Source organism: Trichoplax adhaerens, genomic scaffold, assembly GCF_000150275.1.
Source record: "Trichoplax adhaerens TRIADscaffold_4 genomic scaffold, whole genome shotgun sequence".
Classification (NCBI taxonomy): Eukaryota; Metazoa; Placozoa; class Uniplacotomia; order Trichoplacea; family Trichoplacidae; genus Trichoplax; species Trichoplax adhaerens.
Window position 1 is genome coordinate 3,866,949 of NW_002060946.1, and position 24,056 is coordinate 3,891,004.

The following is a 24,056-nucleotide window of genomic DNA, read 5'->3' on the forward strand; positions in this document are numbered from 1 at the left end:
TTTGCCTTTTCTCATCACATGATCCTATGCTGATAATACGTTGAAATTTATATCTCTAAGTACATTAGTCATGATCTAGGGAGCTGACCTGAAAATAAAAGATATCAAATAGGCGCAAAATAGCAACTAACTTGTATTAATCTTGATCGGTGTTGAGTAATAGCGACAGTCTGGGCATTAAAATTTTGAGGAAAAGTCAAGTTGTATGACGTGTGTTTTGATGCAACATTCCTTTATTACATTGCTATATACTAAAATGGCGCATAATATAATATGGTACAATGTGATTTTTTCTGTCATAGGCGTGTTTAATTAATTATCGCGTCGCAATCCATGCTGTGGCTAGAGTCAGAACTGGCACGATATGGCCATTGGTAGAGAAAAATGGCGAACCGTGTTGTTCTCCATGGCTCTATTAGGTATAGATCATCGTTATTGAAGTGTTAACTGGTAAATTTGGTTGTATACAAAGCCTGTACTCTGACTATAATATTACAGTGTACATTTTGGGGAGGGCTACAAAAAAGCTAAAGGATAATACGCGGGGATAATAAGGTAAATAAATAAGAATAAAAAATGATCAAAATGAACAGCCAGTCATGAGGGCTGAAAAGAAGGCAAGTTAAGCGATTACTGTCCCAATTTAAAGTGTTGATAAATAATATGGAATTATTGTTGTATGTTTTAAATCAATGTATAGGGTCTAATCTATGTACTGGAATATAGAAACCAAGCGTTGAATCGACAGTATGACTAGCTAAATTGTTGAAAAATCAAAACTGATCTATACTGTATGTCATAGCTGCCGTATAAATGGGATACTACAGTTAGTGGCCAGGGTGAAAATAATCTGTTCTATCCAAGCCATCATTGAATCTCCGCTTGTATCGTTAGCGCTAGGCGTAATGTGATCGATTAATAAACACACGTTATGATTGGCGTGTATGTCGGTGATCGATCGAAATCGATTATCGTAGTCATCGTTTACGATAGCTTTGTCCTATCTATTTCTACGGTAACCTGTAACTATAAATTGGATCGTATTGCAATTCAATCTATAGCCATGCATATCTAGTTCCGATAAGCTATTCAATATTATTTATCATCAGCGGTTACAATGACAACGATCAAGATAACATTGATTTAGTTAGTATAGTATAACCAATCGATCCAACCGCACGCTGCATGGAAAGGTTTCCCCCCTAATAAAAGAATATCAACCCGGAGTATGCAAACGATCGATCAAGTTGATTTTCCTTTTTTTTTGGGGGGGGGGGTTAGAATATTATCGTTGCGTTGATTGAACTAGGCGTAAGTATCCTTGAAGCCGTTAAAATTAATCATTGGACTATAGTCACGTCGTCATCACTTACCGTTATGATTTGGAAATGAATTTCAACCCGCTTGCAGTTGAACGAATGATAATATCAGGTTGGCCAGGGTGATCGTATTAAGCTCTGGAAATTTAGTAATAATGTCGAAAGAATCAATCGGAGATGGAGAACGTTAACATAATATTGAATCGGAAAACGTTGACCATGTTTGTCTATTGGTACATAGGGGGGGGGGGGCTGGGGGGGTTACAAGAATGTCATTCCAGCCACCCGTGAGGATTTGCGTTAAAGTGTACTCGATCCAGCGGGTTTAGCGCTGGATACGTCCAAGGTAAATAGTCACTTGGGGGTGCTACTGTACTCTACTAGTGTATCGGATAGTACTGCACGCGTTGCGTGCGTGCGGGCATGCGGTGGTCAAACCTGTGTTAACACGTAGGGAATGGACGCCCATCAGGCAGCGCAGTACTTCACTAATCTTCTCTCTACTCTACGTGTCCATGATCAGGCAGTATGCAATGGCGTCCAGACCACTGTCTCTTTTTCGACCTGTCTGTACACTAGACTAGTAGACATGGACAACATGGAAACAATTTTCCTTTTGTCATCATCATTGTGTAATAGCTGGTCAGCGATGATGTAACTCGCTATGGGCTGGTCTGCCACGCCTAGCTGCATGCATATTTAAAGTCATATTCACTTTGTTAAACAACGTTACTTGTTTACGCTGCTTGGTTAATTAATTAAGCCCCTGTGTAGTTTTGTCAATGGATAAGCCCACCATATTGGAGGTAGACGTATACCACGTATTAATTACTGTAGCATGATTGTCTTACTTATCCACTAGGATAACTAGACATCAAGTAGAATGCGCATGATGCCACTCCAGTTTTCCATGGAGATTAGTTTACTTAATATTGTTCGTTAATAAACCGTACGCTATTATCTTGCAACAATACTTTATTGACAATATGGATAGCTTGTGACTGTCGTACAGTATTACCACCTTCTACAACGATTGAATAGACACTACAGTAATATCACTTTTTTGCTACTACCTTGTCATCATTAAAATCCAATAGGACGCTAATTATTGGATATACGTCGTATACTGCAATCTTTTTATGTTTCTTCGTTTAGGATAGTATTTTATTTTTGCTACATGAACTACTGTCGACTGTTATTTATCTTCGTTTCATCGTTGAATTGAATCCTGGGATAATTTTCTTCAAAAAGAGTCCTATTGATGCGCAATGCCAGTAGGCTATCATGAGCTCTTTGAATTTGGCTGCAGTACCGTAAGAAAAATGGTGTCTGTTCTGATGATAGACAATACTATTGTTGTCATTTACGCGTAGAATCATTTTTTTCAGTTGACATCCCATAATATTATGCATACGTAATACTCTACAAACGGCACAAATCTTTGAGGAAACCAGTGATGTAAAGCCAATCAAAATAAGGAGAAATAATCCTTAAAAACAAACAATAATTATAATTCAATAAATAACTAGTGTTGCCGCGTCTCGTATATTGGAATTGCATCGTGCAAATGGCTGATGATTCGCCAGTCAAATGCAGTCCTATGCTGTCCTATGGACGACTAAAATTTCTAGTAGTCCATGATTGTACACTATACCGTTGATCAATCGATTTATAGACTATGTATAACATAGGAGACTGGGATTTCAAGATCATTTCTGATTTTATTTTTGGCGTCGTTTGCAGAGGCAGAGCTTAGCTGCAACTTTATTATGGTGATGATGTACATCATACAATAGTGTACAGTAGACTGTACAGTGCAGTAGTGTATTTTAGAGACACAGGCTGGATCCTATTGTTCCGCTGCACTTGTTAAAACATTTTGATGTAGAAAATAAAATTGGATATGTGTGTACTGTATTTAAGAGACACAGGCTGGATCATATTGTTCCGCTGCACTTGTTAAAACATTTTGATATGGAAAAATAAAATTGGATTTGTGTGTACTGTATTTTAGAGACACAGGCTGGATCCTATTGTTCCGCTGCACTTATTAAAACATTTTGATGTGGAAAATAAAATTGGATTTGTGACTTTAGGGTATTTGGAAAGCACTCAGGCTGTCTTGAAGTTGTTCAAGCCAGCCTGGAAGGATGACATAGTGGTCTAAAAAATTTTGGATCTCTATGCTGATGATGATGTGGGCTGATGAAATACTGGACAGTACACTACAGTACCGTACTGTAAGGGAGCAATGCCACGTCATACAAAAGCTCAAAACTACAGTGAATTAGCATATGTACTGTACCAGGCCTTATACTGTACTGTACTGTACAGGCTTTTGACTAAAAAGTTGTCCCATTGAAGGTGGAAATCGGACGAAATTACAGTACACTGTACTGTAAGAAAACGATCGTCTCAGTACTGTACAGTATAGCACTGTACAGTGTACAGTACATCCAGTACAGTGCACAGTACCGATGAATGGCGAAAACAAAAGAAATTCACTTCGTCATCGTACTGTAGCAACTGGCCGTACCAATCAATATTGCTAGACTGCGGTTACGACGACATTGATCGTGAACTAGATTTGGGTCAAAGTGCTTGAAATTCTGCCGCCTGATCATTGCTGTAGGAAATGATTTATTAAGCTTTCTAATGCTACGTCGAGTCTTAACTACCAATCTACAAATGTCTTCAGAAAGGTAAAAGTTCACTTTGATAGATAGCAATCATAATCATTTCATCATAGCACTGGACCGTGATGATGCTATGACAAAACATTGTCGTAGTAATGACTTGCAAAATGTTGATGACTGTTGTTGATAATGAACGCTGACTATTTGAACTCTTTCTGTAGTACTCAGTCCAATGGATGGTTTGGCAATTGGTTGAGATGGTGCCCGACCAGTGCTGCTATGCTTGAATATGCTGAAAATAAGATTTTAAGAAGTGCGTAAGCGCAATTTCCAACTTATTCTACGCCTACACCAAGGATCATAATCCATTCAACAACAATCCTATCCAATCATTAAAATGCCTCTTTTCAATCAACATAAAATTTGAACCATTATCCAAGTAGTACCGATGTTGTTGTTCACCAATAACACGCATCATTTCTTAATCAATGTTCATAATATTATAGTACGCTTGGTACTAGCAATACGAGTACACTTCTCGACCGTTAAAATACTACTGGACGACGATCGCAGGACAGTATACAGTTATTCCAATGCAACGATGATCTAAAACTAATCATTATTTCTCCGTTGTTCCTTGTTTCAAAATTCATCTACACCGAAAACTTTGTTGTCAGTTCTGATCGTATCATACTGCACAACGGATTTTCGATGGATTGCTTTATGCAAGGGCTTCATACAGACGAGTATACTTTGAACCAGCCAGACCTATTACAGTAGCAATATTTTTTCCTTTACCATGATGATAACTTCGAAAGGGGTTACGATTTAGCACTACTCTAGACTTCACATTACTGTAGTATTCATCATTGTTGGTTCAAAAGGGAGTTCAACTTGTACATTTATTCATTAATTATTGGGCATACTTTCCATTCTTTTATTTTACAATTTCTTGACATTGGAAATACCCTCTTAACTGTTTTAAGCATTCACTGTTGTGCAAATGGAAGAAATTTGAGAAAGTAAAGTCGTCGTAGTTTTCGATCAAAGCATAAAATTCTTGTTCTTCTACAATCTCCTTTTCTCCTACATGATATCTTAACTTTCTTACTAGCATTCAATATTGAACAAATTAAAGAAATAGTAATGATAAAGTCTGTTATTGTTGCTTGCATACACCCATTTAGACCTAATGAAGAGAGTTATTCTGCATGAATCACTCCGTGTTTTAATAGCTGATTTAATATAAACCAGTAATGATAATATTGACTAAGGCATCTTATAACGATTTTATCTACTTGATGTAGAATTGGATAATTATTTCGATAGCTAAAGACCACAATAGACTACTTACAGTATTTTGCTAGTCATTTTAGACGATTGCACGTACAGTTTCGTAAATAAATCATGTATACTAAACAACACTGACAGATTAACTGTAGATCAAACTACTGTAGTTATCGCCAACGTTGCCATTTCAGCAATATTAACTCAATGTGCCCACTCTTTTACTCATTTTCATTGAAAATACAGATGTCAAAGCGAAATGTGAAAGAAGACTTGTGGTAATCGGTAACGATGAATGCCTATTAACCTTAAAAGTAGTGCAAAAGAGTAAAGATAAAAACAAAACGCCATTACTTATGCTACATGGATTTGGTGGCGGTGTTGGCCTATGGGCTCAAAATATCGACTACTTATCACAGAATCGTACATTGTATGCAATTGATTTACTTGGATTTGGTCGTAGTTCTAGGCCAAAATTCGATAACGATCCAACATTAGTTGAGAAAAGGTTTATCGAATCGATTGAATCTTGGCGATCTCAAGTGGGAATCGACAAGTTTATCTTGCTAGGCCATAGCTTAGGTGGATTTCTATCGGCTTCTTATGCAATAAGTTACCCACAACATGTAAAGCATTTAATTTTGGTCGATCCATGGGGCTTTCCTGAAAAGCCTGCAGAATCGGAATATCAAAGACGTATACCAAGATGGATTAAGTTTGTTTCCATGTTGATGGATCCGTATAACCCGTTAGCCCTAGTACGTGTCTCTGGCCCTTGGGGTACGTAAAAATACTAGAAATATGCTAGTTATGATTTTATGTTGATATTGAATACGATATATTTGATATTTCTATTTTAGGACCTCAGCTTGTAAAAAGATTTAGGCCTGATTTTCAGCGAAAATTTAGTAACATATTTGGTGGGGAAGATGATACTGTCCTAGATTACATTTATCACTGTAATGCACAAGAACCAAGGTAAGATGAATTGATTTTGCTATTTATGATATATAACAAACATGACAGTACGATCAATGGATCTACTCGTTAACTTTTATCTTTGAATATTAGTGGTGAATCCGCTTTTAAGTCGATGACTGCAGCCTTTGGTTGGTCTAAAGATCCGATGATTAAGAGAGTGGATCAGATAAGAGATGACGTTCCAATTACTATGATGTATGGCGCTCGTTCATGGATTGATTATGAAACTGGTTATGTAGTTCAGAAAATAAGATCAAAATCTTTTGTCGATGTAGCCCTTATACCTGGTGCAGGTCATCACGTCTACGCCGATAGGCCTGATCTTTTTAATGAAGCTGTCTTTCAATGCTGCAATTCGGCCGATTAAAAGTGTTTTTGGTATTATTTATGCCCAAACTTGAAATACTTGATGGAAGTGGTCGTAAAACCACATGGCCATTTTGACATACAATAATTTATGCAAAGCTTCTTATATGCTGTTAGTTTTACGCGAATGGAAACCTTGTCAAGTATTATGATTTGCTGAGGAATGCAAATTTATCACTTTATGTATAGCGCCGTAATAGGTGCCCATACTATCTATGATGGTGGGATAACATCTATACTCTAGTCATTTAATGAATACTTAGCACAAGCTACTGTACAGTCAATATGAGTATAATATCTTAAGATGGAATGCATATTGACATAGGTCGTGTGCCTATCTTGTTTATAAAACGTATTAAAACTTTTCATTGGATATTCATCTTATTTAGACGATACAGTATGAATGTTGTGTCGTACCATTTCATAAAGCTTAATTAGATTCTTTGCACACAAGATATTTTATTTGCCTGTGCACTTAGTAGCATGATTAAAATTTTATTGTTCAATAAATTTGTCAAGATTTACGCTTGTGACAACTTGGAGATTTCAATCTTGGATGCAGAATAGTGGCTGATATATAAAGCATGCTATCATTACTAAATCATTTCAAATACAGTACATCAGTATGAGCCAGCTTGGTTTTTCCTTCAACAGCTATGTATTGCTGTATACTTACTTGTATACAACTTGGTTATAAATCAAAATCGATTTTTTTAGGCATTTCAGAAATTGAAATTTGTGATTAATTACGTTCGGGGGCGATACTTTTAGTTTTTAGTACTAGTAAATCCCTAACTTCAGGAATGGATCTTTGCTATCGTGATAAATTTTTCTATTTAGTAGTTTTTATTGAAAAAGCACCTTGGTCTTTGCAAGTTTGCGACAGGATTACAATACGTAAGGTACGAGTACGGTCAGGGATTTTTAAGAAATCCTTAAAAAGTCCCTGGTACGGGCATATTGACTGTAACGACTAGTGTGGAATGAAATAGCATGTTGGTTTCGGCAGTAATTTTTTTATTCCATGTTATATCTATAATTAATTTTAGAAATAACAAATAATCACCAGTCTACTTCATAAACAATTCTGTACCTGATCGAATTATTGTTCATCAGTTTTATAAAAAATCGTCAATTGCATCTTTGAAGTAGTTGTAATAGGACTCTACATAAGATAATTTAGCTTGAGACAAATTATTATCCTATTTAAGATAGTAATTTACCAATTCTCTATCATGTAGAAATGCTTTATTGTATTATAGTAACTGAATCAGTTCAATAAGTATTACTAGAATTAAACTATACCATACTAACAAGTTGCTATAGTAGTACAGTTCAGATACTGTACAAGGCTGGTAGGAAGAATTCTAGATATAACGAAAAGATTTATTCTAGATTGTATCATAGTCCAATCATATTGATCGACTCAATAGCTACGAGGACAGCAATGTGTAATTAGATTATTACTGCGATCTTGTAACGAAAATTTGTAAGAGATCAAAGGTAAAGTAGTCGCAGCTATTCCAACCAATAGTGCCAGTGATTAAATCAGGCTATAACTCCATTTGATAAGTACTTATGTCAGTCGTTGATTATATTATTGGAATTATTGTAGTTTACTAGCTGCGCCACGATCGAGAAACCAAATATGTTCACCGTTGGTTAACTTTACTCTTGCAGATGGAAATGACTGATCGTTATCACAGATTATCTTTTTCAAGACATCAGCCTTTGCTTCGCCAGTACATACGAAAGCTACACTTTTTGCGGCATTAATAATGGGATAGGTTAAAGTGATTCTTTGCGGTGGTGGTTTAGGAGAATCCGAAATGAAGGAAACAAGTGAACTTGTTTCTGTTAATAAAGAATGGCCTGGAAACAAAGAGCACGTATGACCATCAGGTCCCATACCAAGTAATAATAAATCGAGAGATGGAATGCTAACGCCTGGATAGAGTGAACGCAACTTCTTTTCGTAATCAGCTGCTGCTGCTTCTAGCGGTAAACTATAATCTAGAATAATTTCACCGCCAACTTGTGTAGGTAATTTTCTACCAATATGCTGCTTGTATGCGTTATAGTTACTTTCTTTATCATCTAATGATACATAACGCTCATCACATAGCAATACCTGCCAGTGTCCATAATCGCATGATACTTGTTGGATGGAATTTCCAACGATAGAAGGTAAACTACCACCTGAAAAGCCTATGGTGAAAAATCCATGATCTTGGATAGCTTGAGAAGATTTCTCTGCTATATATTTGCAAAGATCTTGACCAAGTGATGCTTTATCTTCAAATTGTCGTACAGAAGCCATCTGCAAAAGTTTGCCAGGTATCAGCTAGTCAACAACAACCTTGACCATACGACAGACGTAGATGATATATTTCTCTACTCTATAGTACTGCATAACTCTAGTAACTACTGTACTGAAACACCAAGGTATAAAAGAACCAGCCAGACCTTGCATCACTTCACCACGCCCACGGCTAATTAGGATACTGTATCCTCTATCACTTAGCCCTCCTTCGGTATTATGCAATGCAATAGAGTAGCTGTCGTCATGACTATATGCTAAAAGTTTCACTACTGCATTATTTGGATACAATCGTAGCTAATACAGTATCCTCGATCACTTAGCCCTCCTTCGGTATTATGCAATGCAATGAGGTAGCGGTCGTCATGACTATATACAAAAAGTTTCATTACTGCATTATTTGGATACAATCATAGCTAATACAGTATCCTCTATCACTTAGCCCTCCTTCGGTATTATGCAATGCAATAAGTTAGCGGTCGCCATGACTATATGCTAAAAGTTTCATTACTGCATTATTTTGATACAATCGTAGCTAATACAGCATCCTCTATCACTTAGCCCTCCTTCGGTATTATGCAATGCAATAGAGTAGCTGTCGTCATGACTATATGCTAAAAGTTTCACTACTGCATTATTTTGATACAATCGTAGCTAATACAGTATCCTCGATCACTTAGCCCTCCTTCGGTATTATGCAATGCAATGAGGTAGCGGTCGTCATGACTATATACAAAAAGTTTCATTACTGCATTATTTGGATACAATCATAGCTAATACAGCATCCTCTATCACTTAGCCCTCCTTCGGTATTATGCAATGCAATAAGTTAGCGGTCGCCATGACTATATGCTAAAAGTTTCACTACTGCATTATTTTGATACAATCGTAGCTAATACAGCATCCTCGATCACTTAGCCCTCCTTCGGTATTATGCAATGCAATAGAGTAGCTGTCGTCATGACTATATGCTAAAAGTTTCACTACTGCATTATTTTGATACAATCGTAGCTAATACAGTATCCTCGATCACTTAGCCCTCCTTCGGTATTATGCAATGCAATAAGGTAGCGGTCGTCATGACTATATGCAAAAAAGTTTCATTACTGCATTATTTTGATACAATCATAGCTAATACAGCATCCTCTATCACTTAGCCCTCCTTCGGTATTATGCAATGCAATAAGGTAGCGGTCGTCATGACTAAAGTTTTAAGTGCATTATTCTGATACAATCGTACACAATACAGCATGACCTTTGTCGTAACCTTTCTTTTAGCGGTGCCTATTTGAAAGAGTATCATAACGCGGTCACGATCTCCTAGGTCATAGGTAATCAATGTTTGATGGACAAGCTTGTATGCTCTGTATATGCATGATCCCCTATTCTTGATTAGAATAACGAACTCACTAAATGTCACTCATGTTGCCATAGTTGGAATAGGAAAAATTCTGGGCGAGGTCGAACAATATGCCGCGCTGTACACTATAGTAGGGTAGGGAATTAATATAAAATATGGGGGTGGATCCGATATCTCTTAAAATGCAATTGCAATGGAAAAAATCGAAATGAATATCCGTGGTCATAAATGCTTACCCCATGGTTACGAAGATTATAATGATATGATAGTTGAGTATGTACATACTTTTGGCGATAAATTTCTGATTTACAGAGAGGATAACTTTACCGCCCTGACTAAGAAAGTAAACTTGAATCACCAACTTCTAAAAAGTATTGTTTTCACAGGTCTCTGCCTAAATTACCATCGCCAGGAAAAAACGCTATCACGGTTGCGATTTAGGACTTATCGTTTCATTTAAGAGTATACAGTGTAGTAGTATACGTAAGCGTCTACTTGAATAAACTTCAATTTGTGTCGAGGTCATCAAGATTTTATACGGTGTTCGCGCTTAAAGTATACACATTTGATTGCCGAGTACAAGCGTATACCCAATGTTAACACGTACCCGTATGCGTATATCAAGTAAAATGATTCGTTCAAAGCGTACAATGCTTAATCTACTGTAGCTCTGGTAGAACGAAAACAATATTATAAACCCTTTCTAAAAGTGTGATAAACGGAAAATTCGATCATATCAAAAGATATAATTGAATTAACTACTGTCATGAACTAAATAAACCCCGGGATTTATTTAGTAGTCCATGCTATTTTACATAGTAGTACAGTACTGCACTTATTATATGATCAACAGCAATGGGGATGGAACACAATATATTAGGCATTTGCTATCCAAACTATTCGGTTTGCGAAGTAATACGGATACAACCGGAAGCACTTATATCCAGTACTGGTAAAATAAGTATAGAAATTCAATTTCAAATCCAATATTCCCTTATAGTATAGTCCGAAATATATTTGTATCTACTTTGCTATGTCTGATTTTACAACGTTTACATTCTAAAAGTGAAAATTAAAAAAAATTGCTACATCCCGTACAAATTACAATTGGAACATCTTCATATTCAAACCAAGATGTTTGGGTAGTTAAGGCTTTTATCCTCGATACATATCGTGCACTGTACGATGTAGATTATGTGCCAGTTCTTTTACTGTTATATTTATTTTCTACATATGCGCTAACCCCAGGCACTTTAAAATTTTAAGTCAGTAACAACCACGACTATTGTATCTTAGGCGTTCAATGTATAGTTGCCGTAAGGAAAGAGTCGAGCAAGAATTAAATAAGAAATGCTAAAATTGATGATGGAAGACATCTTTATTTATATCTTTCATAAGGAAGATGTTAACATTTTCTAATGCAATATTTACGCATTTATGACGTTAATTTGACTCGGTAGTTAAAAATGGTTTCGCGCTAATCACTCAAAGTATAGAAGTACTGTTGCAGTTTACGAATTATACATATCTATTATATACGTATAATTTCTATACATGGTTTCTCGTACTAGTGAGAACGTTATTATGCTGTACAATCACTACTTTCATATTTATCATGCAATATCTTAACGTTGTAGTGCGGTACAGACTTGAAGATAAGTTTGTTCGTAAAGAACAGATTTTTCGTCAATTGGGACAATGTTAAATTTTACTCGGAGAAATTATAAAGAGATATTTGTATCTACAATCAAAGGGTACGATATAGGCTTTATAGTAAACAACAGCTCCGACACAATTCACTATTATATAGTACTACAATACTGTGTGTACGTATTATACTAGATGTTGATTTCTAAATTTTGATTAACTAAATCAAATATCTTACAATTAGAATCAAAGCGGTTCAAGCTATCCATAAATATATCCATAATTATAATCAAAGAGTAATTTTCAAGTTAAAATTATCGTGTTAGTCTACTTACAACTATTACTTTGTGCAGTAATTGCATAAACAGTATAAAATTCGACTTGTTCAACTGTTGCAGTTGCAGATTTAGATAATGCATTGTATCACATGCACAGCTTAAAAAGTAGAGTATTATATAAGTGGTTCATTTCTACTGCATTAGTGAAAATATTAACTCAACACTCTTTCAATATTGTCAAGGGTTTTTCAATGTTCAAATCATACATAATACATAGATAATCTGTGAAAATTTGATATAATTTTTACATCTGATATCGATTGCTTTTGAGCAGAATATCGTGTAGATTTTGATTCGTTATCTTTCTATTAATGTCTGCTACAGCAGTTTTAAATAAATTTTCCGTGACATTAATTTGGTGGTGAAATTGTTGAGTAATCTTGGGCTTATATCGATTGCCATTCAGTCTTTGCTTTGATTTTGAGTTCTTAAGACCGCGACAGTTTAGATTGTGGCTAGGATGATGATTTATTTTGTTTAATCGCTCCGTTGGAGGCGAAATGGACCCAATAGTAGTGTTATTCCTTTTTGCGGTGTATTTGTTGGCCATCCCGTTTGACGAGATTTGTCGAATTTTTCGCCTACCCCTATGATCTTCTGTAGTGCCTTTACCGTATTTGCTTTTATGACGCTTCAAAATTCAAGAGTAGAAACATGGTTATTGACCTTCTCTACTGAAATGGTACCATTGTGATATAGAATATTGCAAGTGATGGAAAACTGCAAATGTATAACTACAATGACTGATTTTCCATAAAGATCATAAATTAAATTCAATGTGCAATGCGTAACTAAAATGCAAGTTAAATTTATGGTGCTATTGGCAGTACCAACCTTAATTCGCATAAGTCGTAAATCTGTAAATACGTTCTGATCTAAATCTTGCAATTTGCCTTCCTCGCCGTGTGTTCTTTTTCTTTTAACGCCAAATTGTTCACTCCAATCGATATCTAAGTTAAATACACAAAGTGAGTGTGGTATAATCTTAAGGATCACTTATAGTTGCAATCAAGTTTAGATCTCAGTAAGTTAAAACAATAGCAAGCAGGCGAATTGTAAAGATAAATTTATTACATACGTCCAGATTCAAGCATCCGTTTAGTAATGAAAACATGCCCACAAGAGCAGGAAATTGCACCTAGTGGCACCTAAATAAATGTCATGGATAGAAATAATGAATAACGGAATAAGAATTTATATCACTCTATTGTTGCTCTTAAGGATAAAATTGATGGACGGATTAATTTTTTTGATGCAATGTGTAGCAAAAGTATTTCTCTTATCATTTTTTCGAATTCGAATTAATACTATGGATTGTGAGATTGTAAGTTTGCAATCAGATCTAATACATCCAATAAGAAGGTTACTTTGTAGAGATCGATAGTACGTGGAATAATATCAACAAAATATCTCTAATTTGTGCAATTTGGATAGATTACAATCTTGCTGTCAGCAGTTAGCTTAAATAATATTAGCTACTGTAATATGTAATACGTTGCATACGAAGCTACTATCCATGCATTCATAGAAGCATTGAGGTAATGGCTAATTAGGGTTCAACAACGCAATCAAAATACCATCATTTAAGGTCTTGGAATCTATCGATTCTGCAAAATTAAATTCTTCGTATAACCTCGTTATATTTAGTGAAAAATGATCTATCCATATCAATTTCAAAAGATATATTGTATTAATTCTAGCTACAAGATTAGAATGACTCATTCAGATCGATTGTAGCAAGTAATCGTTTTGCATGTTTTAATATACTGCATACAATATCGGCTGACCTACTCTAGCAGTTAATGACAATGAGTACGGTAAAATGTTCTTATTTAATCGTAGTGTTGAAATTCAACTGATTACATCAAACACAACATCTCCTGAGAGTAAAAAACTCCGATTCAAAATTTTTATCATGTATTATGCACGTAAATATATTTATACAGAGTCGTAGTTACGTTTACTGATATCGAAGTAACATTAATTGTTCAAAAGCTGGCATGACCTAATCTATCATTACATCATTTCATTTCTATTTAGCCTAGACATTTACCTCTTTATTGCAAACGATGCACATTTTATTTTCCATCATCCTTCGTTGACGCATAGTACCGTTAGTATAGAGTTATCACTGATCGCTATTATTAAAATAATCTACCGGTGAATACTGTACAGTACAAATTAAATTAAAACTAAATACTTTGATCGATGATAAATACAAGATATCATTGAAGAAAGAGTAAGTTTACATAATCGATCGAATATTTTATGCTGACTGTTGGTGGACAACCCCTTTAGCAGCAAAATAGTCGCTAGTGACGTATGTGACGTGACGTACTGTATTATATACCGGTCGGCTAAATTTGGACTACAGTATTTATTGGATCGGTGTACTGTCTAGCTTCCAACGCTACTGTGTTGATTACAGGCTAGTGTATGGACATTCCCTACAGTGCGTCGATTATACCACGAGACTACGGTGGACTGTAACCATACAATAGTCTAAAAATGGACTCCAATATGCGCCAGAAATGCAAGCCGTAAAAAAAACATCTAGAAATGTCTAGAAGTTTACGCTTATATGGCATTCATGCAGCACTTTTAGTATAGAAGATCTTGAACTATTTGAAGGAGTGCAATACAGTCCCTAAAATATTACTGGAATTCATATACTACATTACCTACGGGTAATTTTTAAAACAACAATGATCATATTCAAGTTCCAGATTTAAATTCCTGTGCAATGGGTGGAATCATGATCGTGAGTCAGTGGTTAAAAATAGTAAAAGATCGAAGACATATGTACATAGTGTACGACTGTACATATCGTAGAAGGATAGTAACAAGCGGAAAGTTATTAATGTGACATTGCAATATCTACGAGACTTTCTAGATTAAATAATAATAATAATACTAAGGTAAAGAAATTTATATTCCTGTAAAGTCCAACTTATGACTAGTCATGACCATAAACAATTAGCCACCCAGTGCAAATAGAAAAAGGCTGAAGCCGTACGTAGTAGATACACTACGTACATCCAATACATTTTAAGGGGCTCACCAATAACTTTCATTATAACAAGGAAAGCGGTAAGGGCAGATGAGTGCAATTATTGTGGTATCTATAATTTCCAGCAATTACTACGATAGAATAATAACAATCAAGTAAGAAATTTCAATTTCTGAAAAAAGAAAATTATCATCATGATCGCCAGTTACCAAGTAAAAGTAATAAAAGACTCCAGCGTATATACGTGTATATTATTTATACTGTACATACATTTTAAGCGGTTCGCTAATGACCATTATAAGGAGAGCAACCAGGAAAGTTCGAGCGATTTTTGCAGTGTCTATGAAAATTTCCAGTTTTTATGATAGGATGCGTAATAATCAAGTTCGATCGATTTTTGAATAGTTCCTGAGGAAATTGAAGTTTCTGGGGGAAAAAAAATAGTTAGAATGGATAGCTGCTAGTAATAGATATGTCTCGCATTGAAAATTTCATTGAGTTAACTTGCATATATATTATGAGAACAGCAATATGAGGAAGTTTGTGGAACCACTGCTTTAATAAATATCCTCTTACTGTAGTAATCCCTTAGCAGCAGGGTGCATATGGATATTTCCATCCACAATATTAGACTCGATATGAACAATAGAGTCACTCTCTCTACGAGAGTATATTAACCTGCTTTACAGTACATTGGCGACTGTACAAAGTGTAAGGGTTTATTAATAAACACAGGTTTAATTTTACAAGCTATTCTATCCGTATTTATTGTAAAAGATGTAACTGTGCGTTGTGATAAACAAGCAGTTAAAATTTCCAATACTTCCAATTTTTTCATATGTACTAGATTCCTCACAATTAAAGTTTTACCGGTAATAGACGAAAATAGTACCGTATATCTTTTTCAACATTGCTAGGCTACCAACAGAGGGGGAGGGGGCGATATAAGGTTATTTTATTCATTCGGTTCCGTGCACTATAATTATTGTAAACAAGCATTTTATTTTAGCATTTTGAATAATTTAACATTTTTATATACTTTCCCATCATTATAATTTAGATTTTATCGTCTTTTTAATGAACGAGGGTATTACGGTATGATTTTTTAACGTTGTAAGGATGCTAATAGGGGCAGATACATATGGATAGTTACTCATAGTATCATTCATCATTTAAGGCGTCGAGGATACTATCTTCATATTATTGGCAGCGCACAAACAAGAGCATTTTTTGTGTACACTATTTTTGAAGGGGAATGTACGGTATAAGTATTTACTAGAATATGTAAAGTACTACGATTTACTTTGTCATCGAAAGCGGTTAACCTTACGATTCGTAATGTAGATTTCTAGATTATTGATTTTTAACATATTGTATACTTTTTCAACGTAGCTATTTTATATTTTTCTGTATCTAAGATTAACAGGCTTATTATTAGTGATGCTTCAATGTGAGATTTGTGGCGAAAGATAAAGTATATCCGTTCAAGCTTCAAGTATGTTTATTCCGACATTTTTTAAATCACATTTTACTAGTACTAGTTAGAATGACGTTCTAATCAAAGTTTCAGTTCAGTTCTATTCCCTTTATCTCCATTTTGAATTTGATACTGATTTGATCTTTAATTCATCCATAGCTTAACATCTGTTACTATTACTCCCACTATGACTCACAATAACATATTCATCTAGTTCTGGTGCATTGAGCTGCATTTTACGCTGTTTTTTTTTTACTTAGAAATAGAGACTACTGTTGTCTATTTCAGAACAATTTCTTATTAACCGCCATATAAATAATACAGTCAAATCCAAGTGATGATTTACTCCATGTACGAACCTTAATTATATTCTGTTAAATTGATATTAGCAAATACGGTATCCTGATTGATTAATGATTTAAAATTTACTAATGCATGTATTTAAGGAAATGCAATTTTAAATGTGATTTGTTTTCGGGGCTACTTGGAAATGTCTAATCTTGTTTAACACGATCGATTCGATGCGAGGATATAATACATAACGAGCACTATCGCATTCTGTAGAGCTTTAGTTCAATTAATAAACAGAATGAACTAATCTATACAACAGTCGTTACTGCTTGGCAAAGATAATTATTGTAAAAGCATCTTGCCTTGGTGTGGAGCGGTTCTTGCACTCGCTATCAATTTGACAATAAGCAGTAGCTACTGTATTTTATACTACTAAATTTGATTTTATACTATCACTTTCTCGCTATATTCTGCTCAATTCTAACAATTTCGAATTGATCCCTTCTCAAAGCAAGTTACTGGCAAGTCATACCGTAAGCCTTGGCGTAAGGTATTTTCGTATTGAGAAATATAATATAATGTAACAATATCCTTCATTATATTTAAGGGAGAATTTTTATGCTGGCCACGAATCACATTGACTGTTCGTAACATAAATCGTGCCTTATACAATAATTAGTTGATGATATTATAGATATTTAAGCCAAAATATTGTTGTTGAGAGTGAGCTGTAGCACTAGTTGTAGGCTTAAAAATTTTTAATTGGAAATGAAATACGGAAGGCAAACAGGGATAAACTTGGCTATGCCAACTGAGTTTTAATCGCCTTCCTAAGTAGTTATGTATCTATGAAGTATATATAATGCGGCTCAGTATTTCATTCCAAATCCATTCGTATACGTGTACACGGGAATTACGGCTTTGGATTTGGATAGAACACGTTTGCTTTGAATGTGTTTTAGATATTTCGTTTATGTAAAGTTAATATCGCGATGGCAGATAGAAGTGAAACACTTTTCTCCGAACTTACAAAGTATCTACAGCTACTTTCGTCAAGAATGTCTTATTTATTTATTTATTAATCAGATATTGTTATTATTATTACTAGCGAAACCCGTAGAAATTTTATGGATTAGCGCTGCAAGAAATAAATTTAAACACAAACGTAACTATTTTAGCTACTAATGTGATTATATATTTAAAGTATACTAATCTAGTAATGAAATAACTTTATTTACGTCATACATAAATAACGTCTAACAACATAATAAAGACAAATAGTATTGAAACATGACAATATCAAATTGGCTCTTTAATCTATATCATTACAGTTAGCGCTACGGCTATTATAACAGGCATCTGTTGTGTATTTAAGTGTCGTATGTCATATCATATGAGCATGTAAGGAATTTTTGCTATACCGTGCTTTCTTACTAATTGAAGGATATTTTCTCTGGAACATAAACACGAGAAGAAAAAAAGTGTATCAAGTAACGGTGAAATCTAAAATTTTACATTATAGAATACTAAATTTATGAGTTCATTTATAGATTATTTATAAATTATCACCGGTTAGTGTTGACTTAGATGAATACGCCATGTATCGTATTGAAACAACCCTTGGCAGGTTTTTTTATCTAGCAGTATAAGCTTGTTAATGGAAATGAACGTATTACTTGTAAAGCTAAATCAGTGTACACTATGAGATTGCGGTGATTTCCACATCTAAAATTGAATTCCCGGCTAACTGTGAATAATTTACTTTACAGTGGTAAACTGCATCTAATAGGCGATATTGTTATTTTCTACCGCAGGAACTTGACACACATAAAAATATTACTTTTTTAAGAATTTATTAACCACCGGGCAGCACTGCTGATGTAGGCTACTGTATGCGAAACAGTTTAAACATACGCCATATAGCCTTTAGTCAATGAGATAACATATATCACTTATAGCAGTTATTATGTATAAAATCATTATTAATAAGGCATAATCATAAAAGCATGCTTCATAATTATAATCCGATTCGATTGATTACCATCAAATAAAATAATTTGTATCTGATCTGAATTGTTCTTGTTGTCTACAATTTCATGTCACTGTAACGATTTGCATTTAAGATTATAGTAAATCCCGAATTAACCTACAAGCTCCGTTTGATTATTACAATAGCGACAGAATTTGTATTTGCAAAATAGTATTTTAGTCAGTATATTTGGCGACAAATTTCTTATAAAAATCTTCAAACGCAACTAAAAATCGCTGCATCTTTTCCGTGTCTGGTAATATCGTAGTTCTGGATATAAAAGTAAACAAAACTTTGATTGGTAATTGTAAAGATGTGTGTATATAATTAAATATAATTAAGTAGCATATAAGTTTTCGTTAAATATCTGAATTGCGTAAAATTTATATACCCATAAATAATAATTTATCTATTGAGAGTGTATACTATATACAGAATTTTAGCACTGCATTACTACATTCGTTCCTGAAAATTATTGTCTTAGAATTCTTACTATTGACATCTACCTAAAATGATAAGTTCCTTCTCGTTGTCCAAACCCACTTCCTGGTACTACGCAGATGCCGGTATTTTCCAAGAAATCGAGACAGAAAAAGGTATCAGGTGCCATTTTCGCCGACTTCGAGTAATAAAGAAACACCGTTTAATATCTAAGAGTTAGTCTATAGCAAGTAATCGATATGTCTAATTCTACATAATACACGATTATATGGAATCAGCTAAGATATGATAAATTAAGAATCAAGCTAGATAGCTAATAACCATCTATTCCAGAGATAATCTAACAGCGTCTTTCTTAAAAAACGCGAAGTAGATTGTATTCAACTAACGTTGGCTGCCTCAATAGCTCTCTTAGGCAAGGTGATAGAAGGAAAGGCATACATGGCTCCATCAATGCGATTGCATTTCACTCCCTTGATACTATTAAAGGCTTCCGATACCTTGGATGCCTTATCTGTAAGTGACATTAGTACATTTTCACGTTCCTGTAAAGAGATAAAGACATAGTCAAAAATATAATCGTGATAATAATTCTATCAATTAGTTAGATGATACGGATATATATAAAATAATCTAAATAGTACGTAATATAAAAGTCAAGTAACCTTTGCAAATAATTCATACGACTCGTCCCCAGGTTTCGGAGGATTAACAATGCAATTCATGATTACCTTTGTAAAACATTAATTCAATTAGCTGATACTGTAGTAGTAAATTTCAGAAAGCAATACTGTACATTGCAAACGTTGACTTACCTGTCCTGCATTACTCGAGCATAAGTTAGCAGTTCTGTGTTTTCTGAATTGATTTTTAACTACCGGATCAAGTCCATATAATTCCATAAATCCAGCGCGATAACCGCATCTGTTTCAACACAATCAAAACTTTCAATAACTGCTTTCGCCAATATACATAGCATAATTGGTATTAATTCTTACTTTATACGAAATAATAAGTATATCAAATTTACTTACTCTCCCATATAACCTTTGCTTGCAGAATAGAAGGATGCAATTGTTATATCATTGGGCCCTAAACCAATATCGTTTGCAACTTTCCTGAAAGAGTGAAACTGCATTCCTTTCGCATAAATATTCTCCTGATAAACCTATGGAACAACCATAATAATCGATATTTCATATTGGTAGGCCGATCTTTATAGGTATAAAAGACAGTCGTATATGATATCGTTTTAAGCAGCGCTCCACGTAATTATAAGAAGTTGCGTCTGTATGCTAGTACTTACTTCGTCAGCAATTATTATCAAACCTTCTTTGGAGCAATATCGAACAATATCTTCGACATTTCGTCTGGAAAAGCACTGCCCTATGTGATACCGTGGTAATTAACAAAAATATGTAGGAATATCCATATACTATTTGTAATTCATGAGCAGATAGTAAACGTGATACCTGTTGGATTTCCCGGATTGATAACAACAAGAGCTCGTGGAGTGCATTTTTCTCTAGCTTTTTGCACGATAGAATGCACACTATCTACATTTATAGCCCAGGCGTTATCTTCGTCGAGATAATATTTAATCTTCTCATAGAAAGTGATCACATAATAAAAAAGAACAATAATTTATAATGAATATTAGCATAACGTCCATTTTCGATCGTAAACATGTAGATAAATTCAACCTGGACTAGGTTCATTTCAGTTAAAGTGGCAGAGTATAGAGGATACTGAGGGATCGGCGTTAAAACGCCAGTTCTATCTTTTCCTTGCCCAAAGTCTATCAGATGCAAGACTGACTGTAAAAGTATCCATAGAAAGTGTTACTACAATTACATCGATATTATTCATAAATGAAAGCAATAAAATATCATTATTATATTAAATAAATAAACAAAATTAATTGTTGCAATCTTACTGAGATGGACACCTCATTAAGTAGCACAATAATAAAAAACTTCGTATACAATATTTCGATGTGATTTGGATGATTAAATCTATGCAGCCTGATCAAAATACCATGGTAAATTACCTTAATACCATCAGTAGCTCCAGCGCATAAGAAAATATCATCAGGATTACAATCATGTTTGCCATCTGATATAGATTGCGCAACATCTTCTCGTAATTTTAGAGGGCCTTGGGAATCAGAATATGAGCCTAAAAGAATGTTTGATAATATCAATCCATATATTTGTATTGTGAGAAGACTAGAAATATATGAAAGCATGTAATCTCTGTACAAACGCGATAAGATAATCAAAATTGATAGCACTCGTAACACTCGTACATACCGATGCCGCCACCTCCAATGCCACTGAGTAGTTTGGAAGCTCTTCTTTTAACATCGTTGGGGAAAACATTATAATTCATTAGTTCAGGATAGTCACAGCAAGCTACGACCTAGTAAAACAATTATAGCAAGTCTTAATATGTATCAACAAAAATGTTTCATACCCGCACTTCTAAAAAGTACATAAGTATATTAAGTAGAGAACTAGCTTAGTATCGGTGCTACACAATGCAATGATGAAGTGAAAGAATCACTTTTTCACTAAATGCAATAGACAGGAATTTGGTTTGAGTTAGAGTGAATATTTCATTAAGAGTTACTTGTCTAAAAAATGTTGTTGGTTGCTGTCCCATTGCATGTGGATCGCCAATATTTGCAAATATGATACTGTCAAATGGTTTCTTGACACCCTAAGTAACAAAGTATAAAAAATTTTACGCTTATGGTAGAAGTTTATATTCATTTCTAATATTTACAAAATTATGCGCTTTGTTCAGTTTATATCAACTTAACTTAGTTCGACTATTAATAAACAATTTAATTATAACTTAATTTAAAGCAGTATCTAATGGTAATTAAATTTACTAGAATCATCTTTAGTTGCATCTGTTCTATCAGTTTACAAGATTTTATGTCTACCTGTTTTAATTCTCTAGCAAGTTCCATAGCTCGTATCGGTAGTATACCGCGCACTGCGTATTCCATCTTAACAATATTCTGATTCATGCGTTCTATTGATAGCACATTGCTACAATGATACGACTCTAGAGAAAAGTTTCTTCGTGTGAAGGTCGTTGATGAATAAATAGTCGGTAATTGATATAGACATATCCTCCGAACACTATCCAGACGTCGCCAAGATTGAATCATAGTAGCCATTTTTAATTCCTTATTATAAAAAGTATTTAGGATAAAATAAAAACGTTAGTTGCCTAGCATTGTAATCACTTTATACGAGAACAGGTGCCCATTTACATCAGTAATTCATTAACATGAGGTGTGCATAAAATTACATAAAGTGCTACTGACCGCTGTACTTCAAATACTGATATACTTGTAGTGAGTCATAAAATATTTGCACATTTGAGTGTTAAAGATGATTGTAATGAATTGATGATAACGTGCAGTATTTCTGTGTTGTAGTGGTCAAAAATTACAAATTACCGTATTTCCTGTAAGGTTATGGTGATATTTTATTATTCGCAATACATTAGTATTCTCATAATTGATGTATTGTAACGAAAATGGTGAATGCTGTTGTCTTGAAATTGTGAAGGTGAGCCTATACAATCAGGCAAGTAGTAACACCTGCATAACGTTATTAACTTAAAGATGCTGGTAGCTAGATAGTATACTACTATACTGTGCTGAAAGCATATCGTTTACGACTGTTGTATGCTGGTAAATGGGGCTCAACATTAGCTTCTAATAAATGATAAGCTACAGGTAGGTAAATGACTGGAATTTGAATCGATAGTGCTGAAACTGCTTTAAAGGATAGAGCATACAGGGATTTGCGTTGAAAACTAGACAGTGGTGCAGGAATTTTAACTTGGTGCTATTAGAATCTTTTTTGTCATCGCTTTTACCCATCGTAGAAGTCGAATGAGACGACATCCAGTATTACTAGTTTCTAAAAATCTATCATTTCCTTAGAATTTCACAGATTTTCATTTCCAATGAATACCTTGACATAAACAATAACTTTACACATATCTAAATGAATTATTATTTATGATTGATTCATGATTAATTAATTACTGATAATTATTATCATTTAGTAGCATCAGTGATGATCGTCTGGGCGTCTGGATGTCTGTATGCTAGCCGGGTCTGTACTGTAGGGTCATGTCAAAGGTTTTGTCACATCTGTTGCACGCAACACGCAACAACTTCGATCGGATCAGTCATTGTGAATTCAGGACTGTAGGCATAGTGTACAGTACAGTCCAATCCAATATAGTACTGTACTGTACTAGTAAGTAGGACGAACTGGTTTTTAAAATAGCAAGTCGTGAATTCGAATGATTATATAAATCTTCATCCACATCATGATGAATTCAAACTTGAACTTTTATTTGTAACAGTAATTTAAAAGGTGTATGAAGGTGCCTTTACATAGTGTTGAGCTATACCGAAGGAGCGGAGACAATATTGCATTGCGTTTGTATATGGTTTACATAGATTGTGAAGAAAAGATACGCTATGGGAGGTGCAGCTGCAAGAGGTTTTTTTTTTTAAAT

The 24,056-nt window shown here is 34.4% G+C and overlaps 4 protein-coding genes across 4 annotated transcripts; 1 reads left to right on the top strand and 3 right to left on the bottom strand.

Moving 5' to 3' along the window:
- Positions 1–4,144: 4,144 nt before the first annotated feature.
- On the top strand, positions 4,145–6,932 carry TRIADDRAFT_37541 (expressed hypothetical protein; the record flags this gene model as incomplete). Its single annotated transcript, XM_002111474.1, has 4 exons — positions 4,145–4,268; positions 5,489–6,022; positions 6,103–6,220; positions 6,314–6,932. 4 exons carry the CDS (start codon positions 4,145–4,147, stop codon positions 6,588–6,590), a joined length of 1,053 nt encoding a protein of 350 aa, XP_002111510.1. The 3' UTR covers positions 6,591–6,932.
- Positions 6,933–8,195: 1,263 nt separating this feature from the next.
- On the bottom strand, positions 8,196–8,909 carry TRIADDRAFT_23609 (uncharacterized protein; the record flags this gene model as incomplete). Its single annotated transcript, XM_002111964.1, has 1 exon — positions 8,196–8,909. The coding sequence occupies one exon, from the start codon at positions 8,907–8,909 to the stop codon at positions 8,196–8,198; it is 714 nt and encodes a 237-aa protein (XP_002112000.1).
- Positions 8,910–12,498: 3,589 nt separating this feature from the next.
- TRIADDRAFT_55602 (uncharacterized protein) lies at positions 12,499–14,361 on the bottom strand (the record flags this gene model as incomplete). The annotated part of the gene is made up of 4 exons (XM_002111965.1): positions 12,499–12,885; positions 13,089–13,204; positions 13,333–13,402; positions 14,308–14,361. 4 exons carry the CDS (start codon positions 14,359–14,361, stop codon positions 12,499–12,501), a joined length of 627 nt encoding a protein of 208 aa, XP_002112001.1.
- Positions 14,362–19,237: 4,876 nt separating this feature from the next.
- Positions 19,238–22,539, bottom strand: TRIADDRAFT_50189 (uncharacterized protein; the record flags this gene model as incomplete). The annotated part of the gene is made up of 13 exons (XM_002111966.1): positions 19,238–19,331; positions 19,568–19,680; positions 19,892–20,047; positions 20,168–20,233; positions 20,318–20,426; positions 20,537–20,670; positions 20,809–20,888; positions 20,975–21,104; positions 21,206–21,319; positions 21,553–21,680; positions 21,815–21,923; positions 22,134–22,223; positions 22,453–22,539. 13 exons carry the CDS (start codon positions 22,537–22,539, stop codon positions 19,238–19,240), a joined length of 1,410 nt encoding a protein of 469 aa, XP_002112002.1.
- Positions 22,540–24,056: the final 1,517 nt, after the last annotated feature.